This window comes from Dasypus novemcinctus, chromosome X, assembly GCF_030445035.2.
Source record: "Dasypus novemcinctus isolate mDasNov1 chromosome X, mDasNov1.1.hap2, whole genome shotgun sequence".
NCBI classification, from domain to species: domain Eukaryota; kingdom Metazoa; phylum Chordata; class Mammalia; order Cingulata; family Dasypodidae; genus Dasypus; species Dasypus novemcinctus.
The window spans coordinates 24,897,228-24,909,301 of NC_080704.1; the positions used below are offsets into that span (position 1 = coordinate 24,897,228).

General features: G+C 38.4%; 1 protein-coding gene across 2 annotated transcripts in view; it reads left to right on the plus strand.

Annotated features, from left to right (window-relative positions):
- The window catches only part of PHEX (phosphate regulating endopeptidase X-linked), a 241,879-nt gene that overhangs the window by 74,856 nt on the left and 154,949 nt on the right, over positions 1 to 12,074 (plus strand). For both annotated transcript variants that reach the window (XM_004450363.4, XM_071213373.1), the window contains exons 10-11: positions 3,521 to 3,614; positions 5,690 to 5,818. In XM_004450363.4, coding sequence (XP_004450420.1) covers positions 3,521 to 3,614; positions 5,690 to 5,818 — 223 coding nt within the window. The remainder of the gene's footprint in view (positions 1 to 3,520; positions 3,615 to 5,689; positions 5,819 to 12,074) is intronic.

The window sequence follows — 12,074 nt, forward strand, 5'->3', positions numbered from 1 at the left end:
CTTCCCAGAGGCACCATTGAAGGAACAGCCAGCCAACCTTCCTCAAGTTGGGTGTCTGTTGTGCCTCTCTTCTGGGAACCTACCCATGAAAATCACACATGATGCTGCTAACCATCATTATGGTTAACAGTTATCTTTGATACTTTTAACAACTCTGGGTGTTATTCCCATTTTACAGATGAGGACTGTCAGGCCCCATTCCCAGACTTCCTGAATCAGAATCTTCAATTTAATAAGATCCCTAGGGGATTCACATACACATTAATATTGAAGAAACACTGATCTCAGATTTAGGAAGTCCCAGTTTAGCTGTGTGTGGAAAGATGAGGAGATGGAGTTTTCTTAGACCAGTGGCTCTCAGATATGACATGCCTCAGAATCATGTGGAGGGCTCGTTAAAACTCAGCTTGCTGTACTACATCCCCACAGTTTCTGCACATCTGGAGTGAGGCTTGGGCATTTTCTAACAGGTTCTCAGGTGATCCTGAAGCTGCTGGTTCAGGGCCACATTTTGAAAACCATTGACTTAGACATACCTCTGCGCAGTCTTTGGGATTTAGGAAGACTTCTTTGGCTTTGAGAACCATTGAGAAGAACTTTGGTTCATCTCAGGGAGTGTAACAGAGAGCAGTAAATGCAAGCTCTGGAATTTGAAGATCCAAATGTTAGTCGCAGATTTGATACTTCCTTGGAAGTCCCTTGGCCTCTGACAGTTGTTTTTTCATCTTTGAGTGGAGATGATGATCATGACTGCTCCATAGATGTCATGAGGATCAAAGACAGTACTTTATGATTTCTTAAATACAATACAAATGAAAGCTGACACTAATTGAGATGGGGGCAGCCAGTGCTTCATAAAAAAAATCAACACAAAACTTCCAAGTCAGAGGCTTTGGGAAATGAATTCATGTTGCTTTTTTAGTGGTGGGTTCTCTCCTGGGGTGCTTTGCTTTCCTACACTTTATTTATTGCCATTTGGGGAAATTACCATACTGCTGAAAATGCTTTTTGAAGGAAGAAAAGATATTATGTGTTATTTTCAAAGACTATTGCTGAGTCTGATTTATTTATTTTTTTGATGTATCTAAGCATTAGATAGCAGTGATTCAGTCATTACAGTCATATCTGTTCCTGGTGTAGTAATATTAGCTGGCACTCCAAAGCTGTGCTCCACAGCGTTCTGTCAGTATATTTATAACACACTGGAGAAACTCATCAGTGCCATTGTCTTGCTGTGTGAGCTTCCCCGCATTCCATCTTCCAGCTCTCACAGGTCTTGTTGTTATGCTATCCTCTTAGTAATGCCTTCGCCGTAAAGGCCTCACACCCTCTTCTTCTTTTTTTTTTTTGTCAGAGTGTTTTCAGCTCTCTGTGATCGGCAGGAAAATCTTTGCTGAACTAGATGTGTTCATTCATCTCTGGTGGCGTAGTGAAAAGTATACAGACTTTAGAGTTAGATATGTCAAGGCCCAGTCTAGCCTCCATCACTTATTACAGTGGTTTGCAAACTTTGCTGCCCATTGGACTTAGCTGGGGAGAGTTAAAAACAATTACTAGAGATTCTAATTTAATTGGTCTGGGGTCTGGGTTCTGGACTTTTAAAGCTCCCTGGGTGATTCTACTAAGACTATGTGGTCCTAAGGTGGTACTTAATGGTTCTAAGCCTCAAGTTTCCTTATATGTAAAATGGGTGTAATAGCATTGCTCCTGTAGTGGTGTTGTCATTCACCCAACCAATACATCCTGAGCACTCAGATATGTACTGCTAGTTCTAGGTGCTGGGGAGATGGAAAGGTGAGAAGCTACAGCTCCCGGGTTACCAAAGCTTTTAGGGGAGATGAGGAAAACACATAAATAATAATTTGGCTGACCCTAGTATCCAAAGGAGAGGACTCAACAAAGTACATGCTAGACACTTCACCAGAAGGAGAGCACCATGTCACATTTGCTCTTATATGGTTGGCTGACCCAAGAGTCATCTCAGGAATGTCTGTTATTAGTCACCATGGTAATGGTGCAGTTGGAAGGGGATGGGTCATTAAAAATCCATCATCACTATTGAGTAAGAAATTAACGCAGATCACACATCCTTCTGAGGTCAAGGCATAAAGAAAAGGCAGAATGTATTTTAAAGATGTTACTTTAACAGATTTTTTAAAAAATGTGCATTCTGGGCATTACATGAATGTATGGGATTGTTCCTCTGTTTGGAAGTGAACAGCAACAAAAAAGAAATCTCTAACCTACTCATCAGTCAAGTATTTTGTTATTTGTTTTTTTTTCTTTTTTAAAATTTATTGAAATATATTGCTCATACATAAACATACATAAACAATAAATGTACAATAGTTGTGAACTTACAAAACAAACATATATAACATCAAACAAACATATATAACATTTTACCCTACCACCAATAACCTGCATTGTTTTTAAACCTTTTTAACTAATGATTAAAGAGCATTGTCAAAATATTACTACTAAACAAAGTATTGTTCCCCTAACCAATCTGATTATTATCTTTACATCATTCATATATGAACATACATGTACAATTAAGTATATAGTAAAACTTGTGAACTTACAAAGCAAACTTGCACAACATCATGCAGGGGTCCTGTACATTAACCCTCCACCAACACCTTTCATTGTCCTGAGACGTTTGTTACAAACTATGAAAGAACACTGTCAAAATCTTACTACTAATTATAGTTCCAATCTTACATTTGGTGTGTCCCTCCCCCGACCCACCCTATTATTATTTTTCAAATATACTTCTTATTGACAGAAGTTGTAAACTTACAAAACAATCATGCACATATGCAGAACTCCCAAACAATACCCCTCCATCAACACACCACAATGTGATGGGTCATTTGCCACAGATAAAATAATATCTGATTATTACCATGTCCATAGTGTACATTTGGCTCACATTTTCCATACTGCCTTATTGTCAACACAGTTGTTATTTGTTTTAACCTCAATAACCTTTTGAGGTAGGGAATCATCCTCATTGTATGACAAGGAAAGATAAAATCAGAGAACTTCTGTGACTTGCTCAAGGAACCACACCTAGTAAGTATAGAACCAGGATGCAAATCTAAATTATTGGTATTAGCCAATATATTGCTATTAGTTTCAAAGGCAGAGCATACATTTATGTTTTATCAAGTCCCCTAATGATTAGAAGGCATTGACGACTTCTAGACATGGAAGGCTGGGCAACAGTAGACTCTGTCCTTGGAAGGAAAGCAAAATGTTTACTGAGAGGCCTGGGGTTGGAAACTTAATTTCATCTGTCTGTATTAGGTGGTGAAAAGCAAGTCAATTTTGGATACTTTTGGTTGAGCTTATTGACTATCATTTTATGTCATTTTCTCAAGCAAAAGTTCTGCATTTTTGTATGAGCAAGAGCTTCCTACGTGGAGCTTTGCCAACAGTTTTTTCCCCTGGTGCTCTGCAGAGCATCAAAGATCAACCTAAAATACAATAAATGCATGTCTCTCTCTGTTAACAGGACCATTGCCAACTATCTGGTGTGGAGGATGGTTTATTCCAGAATTCCAAACCTTAGCAGGCGCTTTCAGTATCGGTGGCTGGAATTCTCACGGGTAAGTTTAAATTTGCAATGTTAAATCCCTGGATATGTTTACATGCCAGAACAATCTGTATATTAACTGCACCAATAAAAATCATCTTTAGGGATTGGACAGAAGGAGTTTCACAGCCCAAACTCTACTTTTTTTTTTTTTACTTCCTTGTTATTCAGGTAAAATTTATATACAGTAAAGCACACTAAAGCTCTTCTTTGATGGAGCAACATAAAGGCATTTAGGGCAGTACTTGGGGCCATGGCATTGCCTTTCAAACTCTTCCTTTCTTATCACCTTATTCTCATTACTTTGCAGTATTTTAACTGGGTCATTGTAATTATAGTTATATTTCCTGGTGGCATACTTGGAACTACCTTTGATTTTCAGTATCCTAAATAATTTGGGAGTAGAGTTTTGTCTTTAACTCTTCCTAGATTTTCAATCTTTGAGTCTGTCCTACTAGGCCAAATAAGCTGAAACTTAGTCCCTTTTGAGATTCTTCTCCCCTTCCATCTGGCTCTTTGATCTTTGCTTCTCTCCCACTCTTGCTCTCCACCTAACCCATATACATGCTAGTCTTTTCCCCTTTGTTTTGGAGGCTTTTGCCTGGATAATTCCCTGATGTCTCCCACTAGAGGATTTCCAGATTTTGTGACTTTTTTTAGTTTTAGCTTTTCTTAAATTTAAGATTAAGTGAACGGTGTCTCTTATTAGCTATAGAAGGGGAAGGGGAGAGGAATAAATAAAAAAATAAATCTTTAAAAAAAAAAGAAAAACTGATGAGTAGAGAAATTCTTAGTGGGCCATTACTTTTGAGGAGTAACTCAGTCATTTGGATACATTTTGGCGCTAGTGACTAGAATAGTGAGCTTTATAGAGAATAGCATAAACCAATTACACAATTGCATGTATTTAGGTCACATCAAAGCGTTAAACTAGGAAAAAAGTAGATCTTACGTATGTATGTATATGCGTGTGTATTTTTTAATCTCCAGTGGATCACATAAATGATGGTACCCAGCTGCTTTCCCCTCCAACTGTGAAGAGCATAAGAGAGAGAGGTGTAAGAAGTGGTGTGTGAAAATTTGAGGTTAGGTATAAGGGGGATGTTTCTTGAGCATGAAGTGCTAAATATAATATTGAATTGGAAAAGAAGGTAGTAGGATCTCTTTCTCTAGAGGTTTTAAAAATAGATTTATTTCTTAGCTCTGAGAGGAATTGTGTTCCCAGAAAGCAGAGTAAGACTAGATGAACTTGTGTTAATCCCTTCTGCCCTGTACAAATAACATGTGCCTAAAATTGTGCAAAGGGCCCTTCCAAATGCCATTCAAAGGCATCCCTCACTTACTGCCTGCCTTCGCTTTGCATTTTGAATGTGCTTTCTCCCACCCCTGTCCAAGGGCAACTTAAACTGTATTAATTTTTCTGCTTTTATCCCCATGATTTTGTAAACCTTAGAGCCTTCCAAGTCCTGCTTTGGAACCTCTTCACTTGTTTGCAAATATTTTCTTTTAATTGTATAATTGGGACAGATGGGAAAAGTGTTTACATCTGTATTTTACTTGGTTCTGGTGTGCCTTTGCTATAACACGATGTAAATATGTTCTCTGGGTTGTTTCTGGTGGGCCAGGTTCTTTTGGTCTGCCTTGTGAGTGTGCTGTCCAGAGCAAGGAATTCCCATTTGGGCAGGTACTTTCATCATCCTTGTTGATGCTGGACCTTTCCTTGTGGAATTTTAGTTCTCAATATATGTTAAATACTATCTGGACTCTTGGACAACAGGGACATTCCTTGCTAACTGCAAAACAGCTGTGCCATTATAAAAATACTTTTTTTAATGGGAAAAATTGGGAGAAAAAGAGAAATACATTATTTTTCACTGTCAAAACATTTTCATTCCATTTAAAATATAACTGTTTGGGACGAGCAGAAATTTCTTTGTCTGATTTCACCTATGGCTCTACTATCTGACCTAGATAGAATGGGTTGGCATGTGCAATTTTGTAGACTGTTTTCTTCAGGTTGTTTGAATTTTTTTTCAGCCATAAGTGTTTTCCAAGTAAAACTCAGTCTGGACTTATTATCTCTCACAGGTAATCCAGGGGACCAAAACTTTGTTGCCTCAGTGGGATAAATGTGTAAACTTTATCGAAAGTGCCCTCCCTTATGTTGTTGGAAGAATGTTTGTGGATGTTCACTTCCAGGAAGATAAGAAGGAGATGGTAAGTGGTGTTCCCCAGTTGGTGAGGTCTGAGTCAACAAGCCAATATCAGTCTTTCAGCTGTTCAAGGGATAAATCTAGATAAAAGTTTTCTTGGAGGAAGAACTCCTTCAGAACAATATTAACTAAAAGCTCAAACCTAAGCATACTTGAATGTAAAATATAGTCATGAAAATTAAGGAAATCTAGAAGTGAGAAAACAAACATGAACTTAAGCTGTGTAAAGTCAGAGTTTCTCCTGTATTAGTCAATGCTTAGGAAAAGAGGGCCTAGGTGATTTTTTAAAAATATATCTGTTCCCTCCCTTGTTGTCTTTGCACTCGCTGTCTGTTCTCTGTGTTCATTTGCTGTGTGTTCCTCTGTGTCTGCTTGTCTTCTCTTTATGTGGCACTGGGAACTGATCCTGGGACCTTCCAGAGTGGGAGAGAGGCTCTCAATCTCTTGCGCCACTTCAGTTTCTGCTGCATCTCTTATTGTCTTAACTCTGTGTTTCTTTTCGTTACTTCATCTTGCTGCACCAGCTGTCTGTGTGGGCCAGAACTCCGCATGGGCCAGCACTCCACGTGGACCAGCTCTCCGCGCAGGCAAGCATGCTGTGCAGGCCAGCTTGCCTTCACTACAATGCCCTGGGATTCAAACTCTGGACCTCTTATATGGTAGTCAGGAACCCAGTCACTTGAGCCACATCAGCTTCCCCCTAGGTGATTTTATGATTGGATATTTGAATTTTTATAATTATAAAAGGTAGATATTTTCTAGTCAGGCTCCTTTTGTTTTAGAGATGAGGAAGTTGGAGAGCTAGAGACAAAGTGACTTGTAATATATTTAATTATTAAGTAGCTTAATATAGGAATAAATGCTGTTTCTTTCCTTTTCTTATATCATGCTGTTTCCTAAAAACTTCAGAGATGTGACATTTATCCATACAGTAAAAACTCTGTGACTGTTTTGTTTTTATAAATTAAAAAAAATCCCTTTTATTTTGGAAATTTCTAAACATATACAAAAGTAGAAAAAATAGTGTAATGAACCTCCATGTACCCTTTATCTGAGGCTATTTTTAATTGCTGTAATTGTATTAATAACCCAGCCAGATATATCTCCTAATAAAAGCTGATGTTTGGTTTCATTCATTTATTCAACAGATATTTATCAAATACCTATAATATGTCAGGCACTGTTCTAGGCACTTAGGATATAGTAGAGAGCTAAGCACAGATCCCTGCCCTCATTGAGTTTACTTTCTAATATGGGGACAGACAATAAAAATGTCAGCACAGTACATCAAGAAGTGTGTTAGAAGATGATAAGGACTCTGGACAAAATAAAAAGATCAGAGTAAGGAGGAATTGGGAGTACTGTTGGTTCTGTGTTTGTGTGTAGGCTGTAGGATTAAGTAAAATGGTCAGGGCAAGCCTTACTGAGAAGATGACATTTGGCAAAGATTTGAAGGAGGTGAAAGAATCAGATATGGCAGATATCTTCAGAAAAGGGTGTTCCATGTAGAAGGAACAGCTAGTGCAAAGGCACCAAGGCAGGAATGTGCTCGGAAGGCTCAAGGAACAGCAGAGAGGTCTACGTGGCTGGAGCAGAATGAGCGAGGGTCAGAGGAGTAGGCATAAAGGTAACAGAGGAGTGGAAGGGTTTTGTAAGGCCTTATAGGCCATTGGAAGAATGTTGGCTTTTACCCTGAACGAAATGGGGAGCTAATGCAGGATTTTGAGCAAAGACCCAATGTCATATGACTTATTTGGAAAGGATCACCTTGGCTGTTACGTTGAGAAGAGACTGTTGGGGTCATGAGTAAAATCATAGACACCAATTAGGAAATTAATGGAGGGATCAGGCCAGAGATGAGGGTAACTTAGATCAGGTAGTAGCAATGGAAGTTGCCACTTGTAGTTGGATTCTAACTACATTCTGAAGGGTAGAGCCACCATAATTTGCTGACAGATGGAATGAGGGATTTGAGAGTAAGAGAACATTTGAATAAGTGGAAATAAGTATGGAGCTGCTGTTAACTGGAACTGTAAACTCTAGGAGGCCCAGGTTTGCCAGAGAAGATCAGGGATTTAGTTTTGTACGTGTTGAGTGTAAGTAGAGATGTCAAGGAGGCAGTTGGATATATGAGTCTGAAATTCAGGAGAGAGGTTGGGGCTGGAGATAGAAATTTTGGAGTCATCAGTGTATATTAGACAGGGTAAGATCTTTAAAGGAGTGAGTTTAGGGAAGAGAGGTGGGCCAAAGACTGAGAACAAAGATACTAGCTTGGGGAGATGAGAAGGAACCATCTGAGGAGACTGAGAAGGAGTGAGTAATTAGGTAGGAGGAAAACCAAGAGTATGGTATTCTGAAAGTCAAGTGCAAAAAGTATATCAAAAGGAGAGAGTGATCACCTGTGTCAAATGCTGATGAAGAGTCAAGTAAGATGACTGAGCATTTACCTTTGGATTTCACAACATGGTGTTCATCAGTGAAGTTGATGGGAATTGTTTTGGTGATGCTTTGGGGAACAAAAGCTTTGATTGGAAGGGGTTTGAGGGAGAGTGGAAAGTAAGTGCAAACAGTCAGCAAAGACACATTTCTTTTTTGATAAGTTTTGTTGTAAGGGGGAGCAGGAAAATGGGGTGGTAGCTGGAGTCAAGAGGTTTGTCTTAAGATGGAAGAAACCACATTTTGTATGTTGATGGGAAGCAGGAATAGCTAGGAGAGAAAGAAGAGGCTTGCTGAAATAATGTCCTTGAGTTGGCAAAAGGAGCGGGATCTAGTGCACAAGTGGAGGAACTGGCTTCAGGTAGAAAGATGGATGGTTTGTTGATGGCAACTGGGTGAAGGCAGAGTTTGTGGGTGAAGATGCTGGTAGGTGGGTAGGTAGCAGCAGTGGAAGTCTGTAGGTGTTCTCAGTGGAAGAAAAAGAAAAGTCATTGAATGAGAGTGAGCATGAGAGAGCAGATGTTGAAGGTTGGAGGAGAGAGGAGAAGATGTGAAATAATTGTCCAGAAGAGTGGGAGAGTGAATCAGTGGAGGAAATACAGTATGGTTGCCTACAGGCAGTAACGGCCTAGATGGGGTTCCAGGTCATGAGTTTAGAGACTCCTTTCCATGGCAGTGTATTCTTGCCATCTCCTTTAGCTGCTTTGGAGGAGGTGGTATGTTCTTAATTAGAAATTTGGATTTAGTCAGGTTTTTCTTTGGTGTTGTCTTCCTTGTGAATTATATTTTACATGCATGAAACAAAATATCCAAGTATGGTTAACAATCCATATTCAATCAATTACAAATATATGATCAGCTTGGATGCAGTTGGTGATTAAACACTGGCGAGAAGCAAAAACTAAGTCTGTTAAGTAATAGTAAGTTGAAATGGTATTATGTACTGATACATAATAAAAGAAAATGGTTATTATGTACTGATACATAATATGTAATTATGTATTATGTGCTGAAGTTTGCTTTGTAGTACCAAACATGTTAAATACATTTACCTCTGTTAAAACAATTTTTATTGTCTTTCAGTACTTTGGAGAATTTTCTGCAAAGTTTGAGACTTTGTATTTGAACCTGAAAGTTCTCTTCTTACAAATAATTCCACTGAGGAATTAATGTCTTATTTCAATACAATATTTTCATTGTGCTTTCTTTTGCTCCTTGGTTACAGTAAATGGACAGAGAACTTGCCAGATAATCACAGTGGTATATAAGTTCTGGAAGGGATATTAAAACAGTTGAGGGATAATGGAGTTTTTTAATATACAGCAGAAGTTTTGGGGGGCAGTAGAATTTTAAGTAATATGTAGGGTATGTGGATTAAATGTGTTTTTCTCATTTTGGGTGTGAAAGTCCCCTTTTCATGTGTCAGGATGTGATATTCTAAAATAAAGTTCATTTTGGCAATTTCCCTCCTTATTCTGATGTACATGGGGGTGGGGTAGTATGATAGTTACACAGATACTCATCTATCCTCCATAAAATTATTTGCCTCTGTTATGCCAAAGCTATTTGCTGCAGGGAATACTTAAGTTGGAAACTTACAAGAGAGAAATATCTTGGCTTTTTTATAGCCTTGTTACAGGGCTCCAAGAACCACCTGGAGCCACTGATTTACTTGAAAAACGTTCTGTGTTAGTTATAGCCCAAAGAAGAAGAAAATCAGAAAGCTCCCCAATGGGAAAATTCCAGATACTCTTAACTCAGACCTAAGGCTGCCATTGTTTTATCTGTTAAACCAATTGTTAAACCAAAAATGTTTGTTAAGCAAATTAATATGGTCAGAAGGTGAAACTTCAGGTACTTCTCAAACTTCAGTGGGTACACAGATCACAGGAGGATCTTGTTAGAATGCAGATTCTGAGTTCATCTGGGGTGTCTGACAAGCTCCTAGGTGCTGCTGCTGCTGCTTCTGGTCTAGGGACCATAAATGAGTTCTTAGCATCATTCATTTGTTTGAATGATTACCATTAAAAGCCCCCTCAAAACAACAGAAACAATAAAGCAAGCCCAGGAGATTCATGTGAGCAGGTCAGGCCAGTTGACTCAGACAGCAATACTTTGTTTTCCAACTGTTCCGCCCTCCTGTCTCAAGAATCCATGATGTATTTTCACCATAAATAGAGGTGATGCTCCCTTCCCACTGTGACAAATTCTGGTCTGTGCGTTCATAATCCAAATGACAGAAGAGAGGATTAGGGTGTGTGTATGTGTATCTAAAGTTATCGCTTGTTATTCTTTTCCATTTCTTTTTTCTTATTAATTAGGTTACCTCTGTAATGTATGAGTAAATGCCCCAGATACATAGCCAGGTTATCTGGAAGGCAGGTGAAGATCCTGACCATGGCCAGGAAGGGAAGGGAATGTCACTGTGGACCTAGTGTGACTGATGGCCAGGATATAATTTTTAAAAGGCCTGGTGGTGATAATAATTGTAGATGAATTTTGCTGAGGTCTAACTAGGTGTCTGGCACACTTCCAAGTGCTCTTCGTGTGTTAATTCATTAACTCCTCACAGTCACTGTATAACTGCTATTATTGTCCCCATTTTCCAGATGAGAAAACTGAGGCTTGGAGAATTAAATAATTAATTTCCCTGAGCCCACACAACTTGGAAATGGTTAAGTCAGCATACATAGCTCTAAGCCAATGTCCACTTCCTTGCCTGTCTCTGAAAAACCCTTGAATCTTCACCAATTTCGACTGGAATGAGGTGACCAGACTTCTTACTGACTCATCCTGTAGATAATTCACTTATTAGAAATTATTTATTCTAGTACTACTCTAATGTTAAGAATATTCAAATATCCTAATAAAGATTCTAATTTGTTCTAAAATTATTCTAATAAAAATAAAAGGCACATATTTGCCCCCCCCCTTTTTAGCATATTAGAGATAGGAAACAGTTGGAATAGGTTTTGCTTCTGGTATTTCAAAACTTTAAAGATGAACACAGTGAAAACATAATTCAAATCCACCCAGCTGAAATTGCATTTTTATGTTTATATGATTTTTGGGAGAAAGAGGGAAACAATAAGAAGCTGATTATCAGAGATTTAATATTAGAGTAACTTTGCAGGTATGTCTTGGGCTCAGTGTGCACACTGAGCTCTATTTCCAGTGTTTTCCAGCCATATCACTCTGAATGATACCTGATGTTTAGAATGGTGACCCCAAGGCTCTATAAGATTTTCATCCAGAAAGTTTTTTTTTTAATCTTCACCATTCTTTAGTTACTAAGACAGAAATGGGAACATATACATCAAAGAACAATTTTCTATTAACTGTTGATGAAAAAAATGGTCTTCCTGCTTTAAGTACAGTTTCTGGAAAATTCAGTTAAATTAGAGCTCCCATTTGAACATTTTTGGCTGAGTTAAGTTCTTCTGTATTAAACCATATCTTATTTTATTTCATTATAGGCACTGTGTCCCCAAACTACTTAGCTTTATTCATATAGCTCAACTCTGCCAAGGGGCTTTTTTTTTTGCTGCTCTCTCAAATCTTCTGTGTTTTTGTTATAGAGTGAACTCTCAGATCCAAGCTGGTCATTGGTCTCTTATTATATATTAATACATTCTGTATGCAGAAGGTTAATTTCATCAAAGAGGAACAAATCTTTTAAGCTTAGGTTTAGACTCAAGTGTAGCATTGAAACTTCACTCACTTTTTAAAACAATCCACTCATTTTCCCTGCAGTCTCTTTCCCGTGCAAGCTTATTCTTTTTTCTTTTTCCATGAAGGCATTGCTCATGTCCTTAAGTAATGCC